At 31.1% G+C, this 20,412-nt stretch overlaps 1 protein-coding gene across 1 annotated transcript in view; it reads left to right on the top strand.

The window, feature by feature from the left end:
- Window positions 1-20,412, top strand: part of RYR2 (ryanodine receptor 2) — a 522,738-nt gene that overhangs the window by 354,504 nt on the left and 147,822 nt on the right. The window contains exons 70-75 of the mRNA XM_051996568.1: window positions 387-627; window positions 4,566-4,653; window positions 10,566-10,658; window positions 12,192-12,362; window positions 13,956-14,015; window positions 19,273-19,407. Coding sequence (XP_051852528.1) covers window positions 387-627; window positions 4,566-4,653; window positions 10,566-10,658; window positions 12,192-12,362; window positions 13,956-14,015; window positions 19,273-19,407 — 788 coding nt within the window. The remainder of the gene's footprint in view (window positions 1-386; window positions 628-4,565; window positions 4,654-10,565; window positions 10,659-12,191; window positions 12,363-13,955; window positions 14,016-19,272; window positions 19,408-20,412) is intronic.

Genomic DNA, 20,412 nt, shown 5'->3' with positions numbered 1-20,412 from the left:
TGGGAACTGGAAATAATTTGAGAAGAAGACAGTATTAAGTAGAGGAGTCTTAAAGGGCTTAAAGATGAGACAGAAACTGAGTTGAGCTTTGAAGAAAACTAGGAAGAAGAGTTTAATGTGGGGAAGGAGTTCATTCTAGCAACAGGGGACAGCATATATAAAGGCAAGGAGACATAAAATGAAATGTTAAATTGTCTTAGCCCAGTGAATGAGAATTTTGTTTCTCTGCTAATTTTGAATTAGATTAGCGTCTTTAAAAAAAAAAAAAAAAGATGATATCATCTTATTGAAAGGTTTTTACATATACATGTATATTTATATGTTTATATTGATAAAGATAATTGTGAAGATATAGATAAAAATGCTAAATACCTGGTTTCAAACAGTGTTTTCCCAGCCTATCATAAACAAAGTCAAGTCCCAGCTCTTAAAGTCACACTTCCTGCCACTGATGGAGAAACTCAAGAATAAAGCAGCTGTAGTAGTATCTGATGAAGATCACCTCAAAGCTGAGGCTAGGGGTGACATGTCGGAGGCTGAGCTTCTCATTCTAGATGAATTCACCACCCTGGCACGAGATCTTTATGCCTTCTATCCTTTGTTAATTAGATTTGTGGATTTCAACAGGTATGTTTTTTACAAATTCATTCCCTACCAGTTTAACTGTGTGTATCTCTTCTGATTTGACTCATCAATATGTATGTGGGATTAAGATTATTTTTGAGGTTGTACTTTATTTAAATTTTGACTGGGATAGTTGAACTTTATGCTAAATCTAAAATTGTCAACTCACTTATCTCCAACAGTATGCTTCTTCACCTAAAGTTGACTGAAAAAATATGAACTTATTTTGATAATACAACACAATTCTATGAAAAACACTAGAGAAGCATAGAAATCAATGTAACCTTTCTTAAAATAAGTAAAATTTATTTGACCTCAAGAGCAAGCCTTATTTGTAGTGAGGATAATCTAGAAACTTTTCTAATTAGATCAAGCATCAAACAAGAATGTGCATTATTACCATTGTTATTCAATATTGTGCTAGATATATAGCAATGCTATATATATATATAATATATATATATATAATGCTAGATATAGCAATAAGATAAGAAAAATAAATTGAAGAAATAAGACTTGGCAATGAGAAAACAAGATGATTGTCTTTTGTAGATGATATGTAGTATACTTAGAGAATCTACTTAAAATCTGGTTGAAACAATAAACTTTAGCACATTGGCAGGATATGAACTAAACTAAAATAAATCATCAGAATTCCTACATGTTACCAAAAAAAAAAAAAAATCCAGCAGGAAAAGATAAGGAAATTCTATTTAAAATAGCTGCAGACAGTATAAAATTCTTGAATGTTTTACACAGATAGAAATTATATGAACACAATTATAAAACACTTCATATAAATACAGATTTAAACAATTAAAGAATATTAATTGTTCCTGGATAGGCCAAGAAAATATAATTAAAAAGAAAATATTACCTAAGTTAATTTACTTTTTCAGTGCTATGCCAATCAAACTACCAAAGAATTATTTTATAGAGCAAGAAAAAAAATGATAAAATTTGTCTAAAAAAACAAAAGATCAAGAATATCAAGGCAATCCATTAAAAAAAAAAAGTTATGGAAGGTTATCTAGTATTAGTGCTAGATCTCAAACAAGATGACAAAACAAACTATAATTATAAAACAATATAGTACTGCCTAAAAAATAGTAGATCAGTGAAATAAATTCTGTAAACATTAGTAAATTATAATAGTAATCTAGCGTTTGATATACTCAATGATGCCACTAATAAAAATAGGCACTCACTATTTGAGAAAAACTTCTGGGAAAACTGGAAAACAGTCTGGCAGAAACTGATAAGCTGAGAAAGCTGATAAACTGGTAACTGTTTCATATCTCATACCAAGTAAATTCAAAATGCATTCATGATTTACTTTTTCATCTTTTTTTTTTCTGGTTTTGTTTGATTTATTCTTAAGGTCTCATAGAATTATTAGCTTCCACTTGCCCAATTCTAATTTTTAATGAAGTATTTTCTTCAGTTAACTCTTATACCTCTTTTTCCATTTGGCCAATTCTATTTTTTACAGAATACTTTTCTTCAGTCAATTTCTGTGCTTCCTTTTATAAGATTTTGACTTTTTTTGATTCTCCTGATTTTTAAAGTCTTTTTTGAACTCTTCCAAGACAACTTTTTGAGCTTGAGACTAACACATATTTGCCTTTGAGGCTTTTACGTAAGGCAGATTGCCATTGCTCTCCTTTTCTGAGTTTGTGTTCTAATCTCCCCTGTTTCTATAATAGTATATTGTAATCAGGGGGCTCATTATTTAAAGTTGAGTGCTCTGCTCTTAGGGCACCCAGGACACTGTGTCAAGATTCTTTTACTCAGAACTTTCTCATTGGCTTTCTGTGCTAAAGTCTGAGGTACTGGCAACTTATCCTCTATGCTGGGGTGGCCTTGCCTTGTGATTGCTTGTAATGCTGGGGTCCTGAGACTTGCAATTTGCCTTCTGAATGAGACTGGAGGCCTCACGCCTGGTCACTGATACAGTGGCTAAATCAGAACTGAAGGACTTGATTACTGCTCTGTATTGTAGAGAAGAGTCTCCCATTAGATGGCCTGCATTGTGATACAAACTTTTCCTGAAATCCTTCCAAGTTATGCTTTTCTGCCTCAATGTCCCTGAATGTTCTGCCTTGGTCTGCCATTAGAACTGAGATAATTAGGGCTGGGAACACTGGCCACTAACATTCCAAAGAGTCATAAACCTCCAGATGGCTTATCCCAGCTAGCTTCCACCTCAGACTTAGTGTCTCCTAGACTCCCAATTTATCAGAATTGAGAAATCCTTCTTGACCCCCAACTTGTCAGAACTGAAATTATGGTCTGTTCATGGAAATTTCCACTCCCCAGTGCTCTACCCCCACCTTGTCTTTATTTCCCAGATTGCTGGAGCCCTATAAGAGTCTATGGAAACCCTCACTCGCTGCTGGATACTTTGAGACAAGAGTCCAATCTAGCTGTCTGGAGTCAACATGGATCCTGTTTTGCCCCTAGTCCAATCTCTCCTCCTAGAGCCTCTAATAAAATATTAAAAAAACTCTCTAATTTCTATCTTGCCTCAATTTCTCCAGTATTACAATGTTAAACTGAAAATTTGTTTCACCCCATTTTTTGGTGGGTTATGTTGCTCCGGAATCTATTGAGAGGCTTGATTTAATTTTATTTCCAAGGGAAACTAAGAAAAGCCCAGACAACTTCCTGACTTCTCTCCACCATCTCAACTCTGCCTGTAGGTCCAGATTCATATATAAAGAGTAATAAATTAGGGGAACATAGAAAAAAATACCAATGAGGATAAGAGGAGAATATGTGATAAACAAGTTAGAGTTAAAATGGATAATTTTGATTAAATTTAAAAGATTTTGCATAATCTTTGCAAAGTGGGAAAAATTTTTATGTTTCCCTTACTAAGGCCTCATTTCTCAAATATAGGAGAAACTAAGCCATACTTGTAAAAATAGGAGCTATCCCTCCATTGCTAAATGGTCAAAGCATATGAACAGATAATTTTCAGAAGAGAAAATCAGATATCAAACCATAAAAAATGCTCTAAATCACTACAGATTAGAGAAATAAAAATTAAAATATGAGATACTACTTCATACCTATCAAATTGGCTAACATGATAGAAAAGGAAAATGACAAATGTTGAAGGGGATGAGGAAAAATAGGTACAGTAATGTATTGTTGGTAGAGACATGAATTAATTTAGTCATTCTGGAGAAGAATTTAGAAAAATTCTCAAAGAACTATAAAACTTTGATCCAGTAATAGCCCTACTAAATCAGTATCCCAAAGAGATCAAAGAAAAAGGAAAAATATAAATATGTTCAAAGATATAGTATCTCTTTTTGTGCTGACAAAGGATTCAATTGGGGAATGACTGAATGAGTTGTGATGGAATACTATTATGCTAAAAGAAATGATGAGTCAAATGATTTCAAAAAAAATTTGATAATACTTGTATAAGTTGATGCAAAGTAAGCTGAGTATATCTAAGAGAACAATGTATATGGTAACAGCAATATTGTAATGATAATTAACCCTGAAAGGCTTAGTTACAATGAACTATTCAGTGATCCATGACAATTCCAAAGTTCTCATGATGAAAAATCCTATTCATTGCCAGAAAGAAAATGTGTCTCTTTTTGCTTCCCCCTCCCCATAACATAGTTATTATAAAATACTTCACATGACTTTATTTGAAAATGAGTATCATATTTTTTTTTTGCCTTTTTAGTGTGTAGAGGAGTAGATGAGAAAGAGGGAGAAAATTTAGAACTGAAAAGAAAATTTAAAAATCATGGACTTAAATGATATAAAAAAAAGCAAGGGTAGGGAAACTCAAGAATGACATTTTAAAATACATTTGATTTTTCTTCATTACTTGGTTTTGAAGTCTGTTCATCCAATAGCAATCTCATCACATTAAGAAATTACCAAGGAACCACATTATTGATTGTTTATTCTAGAGCAAAGTGGCTAAAAGAACCAAATTCTGAAGCAGAGGAGTTATTCCGCATGGTGGCTGAAGTATTCATCTATTGGTCAAAGTCTCATGTAAGTAGGATAATATTTGCAGAAAGTGAATGCTTTTAGCCTCTTTTAAAAAAGGCCTATTCCCCTTTCTCACCTTCCTCAATAACTTAGATTGTATATATCTTCTTTGAAAAGGTACTTGTTGCCTCAGCTCTTTCAGCATCAATACATTTTTGCTTCCAATTGTAATGGTGAAATGGGCTTTCTTTTGTGATATTAGCGTATCATCATAGTATGTTACCTTTTAATATTTGAGATTATCTATAAAAAACAAAATGAAAAGTCTGTTTTCTTTTTTCTTCAAGTAGCTTGGGACATATTTGAAATGTCTAAATATTGTTTTGACCCCAAAATGTATTTTAGAATAAATTATGTTTTACTTAAATTGATTAGAAATTTGCAGTTACCCACTTTCTGTATTATAGATTTATCCTTAATTGCTATATAACATTTTTATTGTAGTAATTAACACCATGTCTTTTAAAGTCTTATTGTTAACATATTTCCCTTTATTATTCCATATATTCCATCAATTGTCTTAAATATTCTATTTTTCTATAATGATTATTTTAAATATAGAATATAAATATGAATCAAAATTTATATATAATTCTAGAAAGAAATAGTAATAGACACTGAAGTTACAGAAATATTTACTCAAATATTTCATTTATTTGAACATCTGGTATTTATAATCTCAGAATCATAGTTGGAAAGGTCTTTACAGATTAATTGGCCCAATCCTATACTCAGTTTTAAGTTTTATCATTTTAAACAAGTAAAATATTCCATTTTTTAGCATTCTTTCAATGCTTATTTTAAATGATATCTTTTCATAGATCTTTTCAAGGATTCTACTTTACACAGGAGAAAAATAAGGGGAACTACAAATTGTTAGTCAAATTTTGTAGAGAAAAATAATTCTGAAAGACTTTAGAACTATGTTCAACTCCAACAATAAACCATGAGTCCAAAATAATGAAGATGAAACATGGCCCTGAAGAGATGATATATTTAAAATGCAGAAAGACACAGACATTTTTATATTAGCTAATGTAGGGATTTGTGTTGCTGATATAGGTAGCTATATATTGAATGATTTTTTTTTTCTTAATTGGGAAGGGTGTAATGGGAAAGGAAGATTAAGTTTTAAAAATATTTGTTAATTGAAAAATAAAAATAATAAACTATTTTTTAAAAAGAATCACAGACCCTTAGAACTGAAGCAGAATCCAGGTCTTCTTATTCTCAAACTGGTTCATTGTTTTCTTACACTGCCTTTATGTTTTTTTTCTGAGTGTTTTCAAATTTTGCTTTCGGTCATCATGTTTTTAAATGTTCTGAAATAATATGTTATACTGAAATGAAAGTACTACCCTTATAGTTAAAACCTGGTCAATAATATTTGAAATAGTGTGTAAATTTTATCCAAATGTGTGCCTAATTACTTGCAAGGATTTTTTTTTTTTTCTGAATTTTGAATGAAACATCACTAAATGTACTCCTTAGATTTTGGAAAGTGTCCTGGCCTGCAGGACAGAGTGTGTATAGGCCCTAAAAAGAGAGAAGAGAAAGGGCGGGACAAGAGATGCATAGAATGGAGACAAGACAGGCTTTTTGATCAAGTCTCGTTTATTGTGGGCAAAAGTACAAGTATTTATGGTGGGTTGTAAGGGAGTGGGGGTCGTGCGAACTCAGTACAGAGGGGACCCTAGACAAAGGATTTGTTTCCCACTGAAAGAGGAATCGCTCAGGGGCCTTTGATGGTGTAGGAAGCTCCAGGAGGCATCTAGATGTCTGTTTATTCAAGGTTAGAGTAGTTTCAGGAATGTGGCTTTATCACCTGTAGATTAGTGCTGGCTCCTCACAGGAAAGTATCTATAAAATTATATTCCAATCATTTTTTTCCCTTAATATTCTGTATCTAGAGTAAAGTCCATTAAGTTTTTTTAAAGCATATTGACTCTTTCCAAATGTAACTATATAATTCTTGATAAATTAAAGAAAACAGTCATATTAATTAGAGTTCCCCCTCTCCCCAAAATGCAAGAATTTGTGAACAAAATAAGATCAACTGGTTACAGCTTTCCTTCTTTCTGTAACCCTATTTGGTTACTTACACTTTTTGATTCTTCTGAATACATGGGGCTCTATGATTCACAACCATAGTATGACCAATAGAATGTTCATATTAAAGAGAAAAGCTCTGGCAAGTAATAAAGCAATTTGGAGTCATTTAATGGCTTTCAATATGATTCAGCCTAACTTTTGCTTAGTCAGTTAGTCAGAACAACTCAGTGTTCATCAATGGTGTCTAAGATAAACAGATTGGAAACTTAAACTATAAGAATCCTTAAAAAGATGTTGATCTTTGTACCTGAATAGGATCAAAATGACATCACAAAGTCAGTGTTTATATAAAGTGTGTCTGACTATGGTTTATCATACCAATATGGTACAAAGAGACCACTTGGGAGGGCGATGTCTAAATTTGTACATCTTATACTTCTTTTGAGCTCCTGCAATTCTGTTTTGCTTATAGAGCATAGTACCTTTGTTGATGTGAGCATACCAGATGTATGGTCTTGTGCCAGTGTCTCCCATTTCTCACAATTGATAACAGAGTTCTCCAGGGAAACCTTGAGATTCTTGTATTGCTTCTTTTGACTACCATGGAAGCACCTGCCTTGTGTGATCTATCTGTAAAACAGTTTTTAGACAAACATTCATTTGGAACTCAGATTACATGGCTAGCCCATTGGAGTTGCCCTTTTATATAAGGAAATTGTATACTTTACTCTTAGTTTGACTCCATCTTGGATTACATTATAATTTGCTTTATTAACTAAACTTTCTATCTATTAAAACTATCATAAAAAAATTTAAAAAAACTATAATAAAATCATTTTAGTCCTATTCATCATCAATAAAGTATAAATAAACATCTGTAGCATATGTTAATTATTTAAATAACATACTTTTTCCTCATTTGGATTCTAGTCTTCACAAACTTCATAGTTAACAATATTACTCTTGGAAAGTCTTTTAGTCTCTGTAAATGCAATCCTGCAAATATAAAATGTAAATATTTCTCAAATGAAATATTTTTGTATAATTTCTAAAATTTAGTAGTTTATTATTTTTCCACTTAAATTATTTATTTTTTAGTTGAAATTATTTTGTCCCTTCCAATAGTTCCCATCCCCCTTGAGCATATTTTGAAAGGAAGCAAAGAAGGAAAAGAGGGAGAGAGGAACAGAATGAGGGAAAAAAAAGAAAAGAAAGAGAAAAGCAAAGTTTTCAGTACACAGCTTTAGCAATACAATAATATTAGCAATACCAAAATGTCAGTTTCTTGCTCAGAAAGTGAATGGTTATTTCATTTTCATTCTTTTTGGACTTCTGGTTTATGTTTAGAGTTGATCAGTGTTCTAAATTCTTTTAAACTATTTTTCTCTGAATAGCCCTTTCATATTACTTCAAATAATTAATCACAGGAGGTGATCACATATATTCTAATTCATACTATTTGAAGTTATAATTTTCTAAAATATGGTATTTGCTTTTAGCTCAGTGGAATTAAACAGCATAATTTTTAATACTGTGTCTGTTTCACAGTATTTGTTATTTGTACGAATTGGGACCTTTTTGTAATGTTGTTATTGTTGAATAAATTGTTCTCATTGTTCTGCTCACTTTGCTCATTATTATTTTGTAGACATCTTGTCAGTTTTCTCTAAAATTATTCATTTCATCATTTCTACATGCAGTAGGATTACTATATAAAATACAGTATTTTTCACCACATTAATATACTACCATTTGTTGAGCTATTCTCCAATAGGAGGACACTAGCTTATTTTCCACTTTTGTTCTGTCATTTAAAAAAAGCTGCTATAAATGCTTATATTTATAAATCCATAAGCCTGGAAGTGGTATGATCGGGTCAAAAGATATGTATAGTCTATAACTTTCTGAGGATAGTTCCAAACTGCTTTTCAAAAAATCTGGACCACTTCATATTTCTACCAACAGTAGAAAACAACCTGGTTTCTGACAAGCGCTCCTCTTAAAATTTGTCATATTCTCCTTTTGTCATCCTTGTCCATCTTTTAGGTGTGAAGTGGAACATCAAAATTGCTTTTATTGACATTCCTCTATCAGGGGTCCTCAAACTTTTTAAATAGGGGACCAGTTCACATCCCTCAGACTGTTGGAGGGCCAGACTATAGTAAAAACAAAAACTTTGTTTTGTGGGCCTTTAAATAAAGAAACTTCATAGCCCTGGGTGAGAGGGATAAATATCCTCAGCTGCTGCATCTGGCCCACGGGCCGTAGTTTGAGGGCCCCTGCGAGTCTACATGCTAATATTTTAAATAATTTTTTCCATATTATTGTTTTTTTTCTTTTCTTTTTTTTTCCATATGATTTTTGAAAATTTTGACTTATTTCTTTGAGAATTGCCCATTCATATCCTTTGATTTATCTATTGGGAACAGATTCTTAGTCTTCTAAATTATTCATCATCTTTTCTTAGAAATTAAACATTTATAAAAAATTTTCCCCTAGTTTCCTATTTCCCATCTAGGTTTTTATATATGAGTTATGTTTATATAAAAACTTTTAAAAGTTTATATAATGAAAATTATTTCTTTCATCTTGTGTGATTCTATCAATTATTTAGTCATGAACGCTACCCATTTCCATATATCCAAAAAGTTATTACTTTTTTGTTACTCCAACATGGTTAAGATGTGACCTATTTTGTCAGTCATGTAGCTATTAGGTGCTATTCTTGTATATAATAGTGTTGAATTAAGGCATATATTTTGTTTTAAAATCCTCTTAATGGGATTGTTAAATTATTTCATAGTGTCTTCACAGTAAATGGAGAAATAGAAATGTTATACAGTAGTGAAATACAAAGAAAGTCAAATAATTTCTTTAGTCAATTGGTATAGCTACTACCCATACTAAAACTTATAAAACTACCAAAGAATAAATCAGTGGATTTGAGTTGTAATTTCTTTAATTTTTGACTGATGAAGGATACAAATTAATTATATAATATCCAAATTTTAGCTAGGAATTCAAAAAGTTTGAATATTAGCTTGGGATTTTTCCAGCATATCAATCACTTTAATCTCCAAAATCAACAGCACAGTACCACATACATGGTAAATAAGTTTGTCCAAAGTGACCTGAAAAAAATTTACAAAAACATGTGAAACATCTATCATAATAAATAAATTATTGAATATTTACATTCATTGACATTCAGTATTTTAAGAAGTTTTAAGTAAATGACTTTCAACCTTATCCTCATCTTTTAGGTTTTTTTTTTTTTTTAAGTTATCTTTTGGAGGTACAGATTGATAATTATTTGGGCTAATATTTTTCCTGTATTTAAAGATAAAATTGAGTTAACTAATTGACTGATTTTCCAAAATGACATTTATAATTGTTATATTAGTGTAAAACTTGAATACTTCTCTGAAAAATGAAGGTATTGAACTAATTGATCTCTAAAATTTCTTTCTATCCATAGCTATTAGATATTTGGGTGCTAAATAGTGAACATTTGTTCACTATTAAAACTAAAAAATTCAATTGGGATTTTGACATCCTTATGTATGCTTGATTAATATTAAGGTAAATTTTATGAATTGGTATAATTTGATATTTTTAAAAGGGCCTAGCCATATAATTTCTAAAATATTTCTTAAAAAATCTGATTCTGTGTTCATTGCAACATAAATAATACTGTCTCCATCAGAACTGCTCAGCAATTTGTCCAGTTTTCAAGAGTGAATAAAAGTAGAAAAAGATTTAACACTTAGGGAAAGTCACACTGCAGTGAATCTCTATCACTTCTTTTCAGTTCTAACTTTGATAAATAATTTTTAATTTAAATTTTTTGTGCAACCTTCCAGAATTTCAAAAGAGAAGAACAGAACTTTGTGGTACAGAATGAAATCAACAACATGTCTTTCCTTATTACTGATACAAAGTCAAAGATGTCCAAGGTACTCTAATTTGTTTCATGATTCCAAAAGATCTTTTTTTAAAATTGTCTTTTGCAGATTAATTATGGGAAAAAAAACATGAGAATAATTTAAATGTTAACTATTTAATGACCATATCTACAGAAGTTTTCATGGGATTTTAAGTAATCAATTTGACTCAAAAAGTTGAAATATTTCTTATTCCAAAATATGTTATATGATACAACTTAAATGTAGTATAGTTCTCTGTTATTGGTCATACATTACACAATGATTTCAGTGAGAGATAATGAGAAACTGAACTAAAAACTAAGATAGTGTGGAAGTATAAATTAAAATTGATTACATATGTGAGTGAGAGTGAAGGGTTGATAATGTTGTCAAAGTTACAATCCTTTGAGAGAAAAATGTTGAAATAGTTAAGTTTGTTAGAGGGAAGGGTTAGATAACAAATTCTATTTTATATAGCTCAAATATGAGATGCCTTAAATTTATACAATTTGAAATGTCCACTAAGCAGCCAGTTGTACAAAACTGAAGCTTAAGAGAGAGGGGTCTTAGCATTTATATCACTCTATGAGTTATCTTGAGTAGAAATGATAATTAAACTTATAGGCGCTATTGAGATCACCATTAATAACAAGTGAGGGGAGCCCAAGAAAGTCTTGAAAAGCACCCATAGATGTTTCAGTTGTTTCAGTCACATCCAACTCTTGGTAAACCCCTTTGGGCTTTTCTTAGCAAACATATTCAAGTAGTTTGCCATTTCCTTCTCCATCCCATTTTATAAATGTGAAACTGAAACAAACAGGGTTAAGTGACTTGCCCAGGTTTACATAACTAATAAGTGTCCAAAGCCAGATCTGAACTTGTGAAGATGAGTCTCTTTGATTCTAAGCCCAGTGGTCTATCCACTGTACCACCTACCTGCCCATGATAGGAATGAGGATCCAATAAAAGACATAGAGAAGGAGTAGTCACAGAACCTGAAGAAAGTAATGTCACAAAAACTAAGAGAGAAGGAAATTGCTGAGAGGAGAGGGTGGTCAGCAATGTTGAATGCTGCAGAGAGATCTGCTAGGGTAAGAGCTGAAAAAACACCATTACATTTAGCATTTAAGAGATTTTCATTAGCTTAGGAGATAATAATTTTAATTGAGTAATAATCATGGAAGCCAAATAGCAAAAAGATTAGAAGAAAATGAGAGGAGAAAAATTTATACAAGTATGCATGACATTTTACTTGGACAGATGTCATTCTTTTCTCTTAATAAAGGGGGAAAAACTCAAACCTGTAAAAGAAGGGGCTTAAGGTATACTGGATTGACAAAATTTCTGAGAGAATGGCAAAATTATCAAAAGCTAAACAAAAAAATACATAAGAATCACTCCAAAGAATAGTTGGTTTCACAAAAGCATTACTTACTCTGTAATTAAGGGCAGAAAAGGAAGGAAAAAAATAACCAATACGAGTTTTCATAAAGATGTGAAGACTAAGGAGGAATTGGGTGGACAAAAAAGTGATTCTGACTATATCTTTCGTTTGTCCCACAGGCTGCAGTTACAGATCAGGAAAGGAAGAAAATGAAACGCAAAGGAGACAGATATTCTATGCAGACCTCTCTTATTGTAGCAGCCCTAAAGAGATTGCTGCCTATTGGATTGAATATTTGTGCACCTGGTGACCAAGAGCTAATTGCTCTAGCCAAAAATCGATTTAGTATGGTAGGGGCATGTCTTTTTCTATCTGTTATTAACAAGTTACTCAACCTTCCCAGGCTATTTATTCACCTTTCTCTTTGTCAGTCCTCTATATTTATGTCTCACCAAAATTGAAAATTTATTAAATATCTACTTTTTCTATGATAGAGAAATATAATGTTGGATAAAATGTGTTTTTTTTCTTAATGATAACTTCTTCTAGATAGTTTGGTGTCCATTTAAAACTATGCTTTTTGGTGCTGAAGTGCTTTACCTTTTTTATTTTGTCATAAATACTAACTCCCTGTGATATTTCAGGACCAAGCCAATAGATTGAAAGATGGAAGTATGTTAAAGGTCATCTAACTTCTCATTTTACAGAAGAAAACAAAAGCCCAAAAAAGTTTATGGGGCTTTCCCTGGGTCACTTATTAAATAAGTGACTGGGCTAGGATTCAATTCTTATTCATTTACTACCAAATTCAATGCTCTTTCCAGTGTACCAGATGGCTTCCTATTCTCTCAAATTTTAGTTACAGGTAGTATTAAAAATCCAAAATAATTTATCACAGGAGATGATCTGATAAAGATTTATTACTGGTACACATTTATAAGAGGTAATTCCACATATGAAAAGCAAAGTACTGAAATCATGTAATAATTGATTTTCAAGTTTTGAGTTATTTGCCCCAATATATAAGCCAGTTCTGGCTGCTTTTATTCCTACTTTTTCCTCTTCCTGCTGATGAAAAAGATGAAGAAAAAAGCTCTTGCCAATATGATGACAATGATAATAGCAAATTTTTATATAATGTTTCAAGGTTTACGAGGTATTTTTCTCACAACAGCATCAGAGCTAAATAGTGTGAATATTCTTATACTTCTTTTATAGATAATGATTAAGTCACATAGGTTAAGAAACTTGGCTGGGATCAACTGAACAATTGGCAAAACTTGGACTAAGTGTTAGTGCACCTAGGGTAACTTAGAATTTTCCATTTCATGTTCTTTTTACTATATTATGCAGCCTTTCAATAAATAGTCATTGGAATTGAAGGGAATACTTCATCCATTGACTCCAACTTCCATTCGCAATACAAGAGTATTATATATTTCTATATCATTTCTATGTAAATTTGAATATAGTACTGAAAGGCCAGTATAGCTAGTAAGAATAGAGGGGGACCACTGTGACAATCATCTTGGTTATGTTTACAATCTCCATAAACTTGAAAGTATATATTTTTTTGCTGTACTACTGTTCTTTTGTTCAACTAAGAAAAATCATGAAAATCATAATTTAGTGTAAAATCAGCTTTTCCAGTAAATTTGTAGGGGAAATAAGCTAGGAAGTGAATTGTTGCCACTTTTCTTGATATACATAAATAAAATGATCCTTTAGATATCAGAACACTTAATCTAACAAAAAAATGTTAAAAATACCCAAGTCTTAGGGTTTTGTGTGTTATTGTTGGGTTTTTATTTTTGGGGGGAGACCCTATAAATAGAACAACTGTATGTGCATTATGCTTATTTAAAAGAATCTTGTAGTTTGTTCATAGACAAGTGGTCTCTAGTTCATTGTAAGTTTTCTCTCTGATGTTCATTTCTTGACAGAAAGACACAGAAGATGAAGTACGTGATATTATTCGCAGTAATCTTCATCTCCAGGGAAAGGTAAAACAGGACATTTTCCAATGTACATTCAGTGTATTTCAAATATTTCTTTATTCAGAAGGATGCTATCACAGAGATTAGTGCAGTAATATAGTATAGTATATTATACTATATTATAGTAAACTATACTATATTATAGTAAAATATTTTGGCCAGTCATTTTTTTCTACATTATAAAAACCCTTTGTTTAAGAACACCAGAAAAATCTTGTTTTATGGAAATTTTGTACCCCTCATCAATAAGTAAAATTTAATTTCTAATCTGAGACTTTTTTCGGATTTTTTGCAATGATGACCTCTGGTATAAATAGGTGAATGTGAATAAAATTAATTTTCTTTTGCTATTTCTTAGTAGAAAAGAGTCAGTGATATGACACTCTTCAGAATAGAAAATAAAAAAAAATTATCTATATTTTTGTTTCTTTGTATATCAGTGCATCTTAGAAATTAGTCACTTTTTTTTTTTTTTAACATTTGGGTGCTATCTGTTGTGCTAAATATTACATAAGGATAATATTCTATAAAGGTTTATAAAGAAGAAAAGTAAAGATAATTCACTAACTATACCTTAAGTATCAGAATGAAATGGAACAGATATTTCAATTAAATATTTGTTTACATCACAGAAAAGTATTATTACATTTATAAATATCATTAATATAGTACTTGCTATGTACCAGGTATTAGGCTGAAGGTGTTATCATTATTATCTCATTTGATTCTCACAATACTGAAAAATACATACTATCATTATTCCATTTTAGTGATGAGGAAACTGAAGCACAGCTAAGAAGTAGCTGAGAATGTATTTGAATTCGTCTTTCTGAATCTCAGCACAGCTCTCTGTTGTGCCACCTGCCTGCCTTTTTTGTTCAGTCTTAGTTAACAGGCAGAAAGAATTTGATAGGTGATTTATTCTGTTTTGCATGCTTCTCAATTGAGATTGCGATATATGATATTTAGTATTGGACTGTATTAGAAGAAATAGCAGCTTGAGATCCCTAAATATCTTGAGACTGAGAATATTAGTTATATATGCCTTATTGTCTGCCCTATTAGGAAGGAATTGGGGAAATAAGAGGGAAATAATTATGCAAGTAATCATGCAGTTTTCAGTAAAGAACAATTGCATTTTAAAATGTTTATGTCAGACTTTTAACTTAGTTTTTACATATCCTTCCATGCATCAAGTGTATTTCTTCCCTCAAAATGAAGTTCTTTTTGACATTTCAATTTATTCTTTGTCATGACAGTAGTTATTTAATTTAAAGTCTTATCCATGTACTCAAATCCTTTTTAAAATTGTTTTTACTTATTGAATTTCCAGTTTACTCCTTTGGCCTGTATTCTCTCTTTGACCATTAAGAGATTTAAATTGATCATTGCTTCAGTGACTTGGAATAATGATTCTCTAAAAATGCCTTTACTTTAGATTTGGCTTTTATTCAGGAAACAGCTAAGATTTAATATATCTACCATTTAATGTTCTTAGAGTAAACAAATAAATTTGATAATATAAACAATGCTTGGATGTGCTTTGCAAGAAAAATCTAATTTTCTATGTGATATAGCTATGACTGATACTTTGTAATAATGTCCTTAATATGTTATGACACAGTTCTACTTCAAGAATGGGAAATCCTGCTTGTATCATAGTTTGGACCATACTATAATTTTTTAAAGGAAAATAAATGAGAAGTTTTGAAACTTTTGAAATAATCTATTTTAAATTAACCAAAAAAATGAAAGACAATTTAATGTTGGTTAATGACTTCATACTTGTTAAAACATTAAAATGAACCAAATTTCAAACATATGCATTACACCATTGACATTTTACATTCTGACAGCTGGAAAAAGAGTAAGAGAAACATTTTGTAACAAGAACACAAGTATTGTGAATGCTACGAACATGGTTAGGGATAAGTTGCCCCTTGTTTCAGGCTGTTTTAACCTTAAGCTCAAAACCTTCAGATATGCAACTTTGGACAAGTTTACTGGTATTCATTAATTAAGTTCCTACTTATATAATATACAAGGTTTATAAAACACTTTCTAAACAATAATTTGGTGAAGTATCTTGTATAGTGTATCTCTTTTTACAAATGAGAAAACTGACACTCAGAGAGGTAATTTATTTGCCCATAGTCATATAGCTAGTTTATTTGAACTGTAATATAAGTCCACATTTCCTGATTCTAGGTCCAAAGTCTTTGGGTTCTAATATACTTCTTTTTCTTTAGACCAAGTCCAGAATCTCTACTTATTCTTTCTTAAATTTCACCAAATTTTTGTTTCTGAGTACATTAATAATAATATTCACACATCTGCCTGAGTAAGACTTTTTGAATTTTTCAAAATAAATTAAGAAATCTACTACAGTAATGTTATGGGCCAGAACTTGAAACAAGGTGCTAAGTCAATGGAATTGATAGAGACAATGGTTATTTGGCATGATCCTTAACAGTTCTTTAGTTCAGTACATATACTTAGTATTTACTATAGTTCTACAAGATTCATACCTTTGATAAGAGAGTATATATAAACTAGGAGCCCTAGCCAGGATTCTGTTGAGGAGATTCAGAAGCCAGAGGAAGCAGGCATGAGCTCAAGCTCTCAGAACCAAGGCCAGATCTGAAGGCCTCCAGAAAACTAGCCAAGCCCCAACTGAAGGAGACAAGACTTTGAAAGAGACAATAAAGGATTTGGATGTCAATCCTTGGCTGCACTTGTGGTGATTACTGAACTGAAAGGAATGCTGCCTCCAGAGACCCCAAGAAAACCCTAACAAGAGAAGATTACATTTTAAGAGAGAATATTACATTTTAAAGAGAATATTATACAGTAGGGTGATAATAAAATCACTTATATATTAAGTACTTATATAATTAACTCTTCAGGATCATACCTTCAACAAATAAATGATGTAGTGTGAGATTGTGGACAGAGCATTGAACATTGAGTCAGGTTCTTTAATTTACTACCTTACTTTGTGATCATGGGCTGTATCATGTAATCACATGTAATCATGTGATTACTGAGTTTCTCTCAGTCTATGTTCCCTTTTCTATAACTGATGATAAGAGTATCTGAGGTACTGGTTTTACAAATTTTTGTGAGACTAGCAAAATAATAGTATATGAAGGTACTTTCTAAACCGTATAAACCAGCAATTATTTATTTTTAAAAGCTTCATCCACAGTATAGCTAAAAGTCAATAATTTTCCATGTGCTTTTGAACAATAAGAAATATTTTTAAGAAATTTGGAGTATGAAGTTCTTAACACCCTATTATCTGTTTTTAATTCAACTACTGAAAATTTAAAATAGCTATATCATTGGCTGTTCTAATTTTACTTTAAAAGTCTCAATTTTACATACCCACAAATATATTTCTTATTTTTTACTATGAAATCAATTTCTTACTGTAGCATGTTTTTACCAAAAGTCACTTTCTTGTGGAACTAGTTAATAAAAGTGTAATCTAGGAGAAAACGTTCCACATTTATAATCAAAAGACTTGGATTTTTATCCTTATTATGTTTCTTACTACTTAAGTGATTTTTCTGGATTTTCTAGGCCTCCAGTTCTTCCTTTGTATAATGATTTAGAAGTGGACAATGATCTAGTTCAATCTCTTCCAACTCAAATATTATGTTTCTATACCATTAACTGTAGTATGTTTGTATAGAGACTTATCAATAATGTTCTATTCTTCAGGAAAACAATGGACATTCCTACTTTGTGTTTTTAAACCCAAGCATGCTTAGCATTTCCATATGGAGAAGGAATTCCTCATAGTTATTGTCAAAATACAAAATAAATGTTTTCCTAAAAAATTATTCATCTATATGTATATATGTACATATATTCCTTTTTTTTTTTCTGTTGTACTTATATGTGAAATGGAGAGGTGTGAGCTAAGATGGTAAATTGGAACTAGTAAAGTGACCAGGCCAAAAGAATGATTTGATGACAAATTGAAAAAAAGATTTTCACCTTTGGGCCCCAGGAATCTGTGTTTGACCCGATGTCATTTAACAGTTTATAATAGGCTTGGATAAAACCATAAATAGCATGTTTATAAGATTTAAGGAAATTGTGAACCCAGATAACATAATTGTAATTTAAAGAGACTTTGCAGTACCATTTTTTTTAACTTTAGATACTAGTGAGAAGACTATCTTTCATTTGAAATAGATGAGGAGGCAGGCACCATTGATTCCTATGGAAAATCAAAACACTTAAATATCAAGCATTCATATGTTTAGAACCATTTAATTTTTTAACCATTGTGATTTCTTCTATTCTACAACTCCAAGTTTCTAAATTTAAAAAAAGTTTCACTACTAAATTATGTATTCACAAGGACATATTCAGAAATAAGACTTCATTAAGTAAAAAATATTTTGATTCTATAGGGCTTTCTGGTTGTGTTGAAAAACTATCGAATAGGTAACTAGGTTATTAAGCTTGCCTAATATACATAGCATTTTTGTTCTAATGTTCATACTTGTTCTAAAAACAAAAAGTAAAACATAGCAGAACTATAGTACTGGATAATAAGTTGTAGAATTAGAAGAAGCATCTGTAATTTTGTCCCTGTAAGGAGTATGAGTGACTTTAGGTCTTTTTACATTTCTTTGGTACCACTGCAGAAAATTGACTAGTGACTCCCCCTCCTCTCCCACTCCCCCAAGACAATTGGGGTTAAGTAACTTGCCCAGTTACTAGGATCACACAGCTAGGAAGTATTAAGTGTCTGAGGCTAAATTTGAACTCAGGTCCTCCTAACTTCAGGGCTGGTACTCTATCCACTATGCTACGTAGCTGTCCTGGCCAGTGACTTTAAAAAAAAAAATAATTAGGCTACAATATGGCAAGCATCTCAAGGTGATTTGATGACTTAATGACAAATGGCTTTGTTTAGGTTGCTAAAAACAAGTTTTTGACCACTATATCATTTATTCTAATGGTAGATTTTTCTGTCTCTTAAAGTCTCTTGAAAGTTCACTACCTAAATGCTATACCACTATCAGCATTAGTAAAGCTTTATACACATAAAAAAACATGTATTTTCTTCTAAAATTTATGGGAAAAGAGGCAGCCTTAGACACACCAAATCTGAAAATGAATTCTATAATTCTAAATTGTTAAGTAAGGTTTTCCTAGGAATTTAGCAGTTTTTAAGGCTCCTGGAAGTCTTCTACTTATACATTTGTAATGATGTGTACATATTTTTCTCTTCTTTCTGTAGTTAGAGGACCCAGCTATTAGATGGCAGATGGCGCTTTACAAAGACTTACCGAACAGAACTGAAGAAACCTCAGACCCTGAGAAGACAGTAGAAAGAGTACTGGATATAGCAAATGTGCTTTTTCACCTTGAACAGGTTAGATATTCTCTTGACTCTGGAACAATAAGTTAATTACAAAGTAAAAACCTGTTTTTAAAAGATGACTGGCTGTATTTACATTTTTATGGATTAAGATGCCATTCTAGAGTATATGATATTTAGAGAATACCAATGAATAAGATGTTTTTATGGTTTGCAGAATATGTGTAATTTTTAAATATTCATTTATTTTATATTGAAATTAAAATTATTCTTTGTAAATTCAGAAGAAATTATGATTTCGTCGATATGAGTACTTTTTTCACTGACACAAATTGTGATTTATTCATATTTTCACATATATTCTCCATAGAAGAAATACCAAATGTCCATTCTTTTATGTTTTGATTTTGAGGGGTTTTTAGTTTTTTTTTCCCCAAAGTAATACTTTATATTATATTTTATAAGTTACCAATCCGTTGTCCCTATTTTGTGCTGTATAACTATCCTAATTCACACTCGAGTTGTAAAAAACATTAATTATACTTTTTATTCCATTTTTATACAACAGTCATTGTAAGCAAAGCACCTGTCTTTTCCCACTGAAAAAAATCTTTCCATTATCTTTTGGGTTATTTGTAATTTCAATTCTTTTCAGACTGTTGTATTATGGTTTTCATAATCATAAAACATCACTTACTGAATATTGGTTTTAAAAGGGACATCCTTAATAGTAAGCAAAAAAATCACTGTTTCCCAAATGTACTACAGCCTAATTCCGTTCTGCTAAAATGTGGGTACAACACCAAGCATGGCACCAACACAACACTTTTGTGATTACATTTTTAGCATACAATTGATGGTGATATTCAATGAATTGTTAAATGAAGTTCTCTATAGTTTCATTTCTCATAAACTTATATGTAATTTTTATCTATGTACTAGAGATACATTCTAGGAAAGCCTTTAACACTGAAAGTTATATTTTTCTATCAAATGATTTCTTAAAGTAAATAGAGTATATAAATTAAAAGTATATGTTCTATACACATTCCAATCACA

This window comes from Antechinus flavipes, chromosome 4, assembly GCF_016432865.1.
Source record: "Antechinus flavipes isolate AdamAnt ecotype Samford, QLD, Australia chromosome 4, AdamAnt_v2, whole genome shotgun sequence".
NCBI lineage: Eukaryota > Metazoa > Chordata > Mammalia > Dasyuromorphia > Dasyuridae > Antechinus > Antechinus flavipes.
Note: the sequence above shows the minus strand (reverse complement) of the source record. Positions and strands in the feature narration are given on the sequence as shown.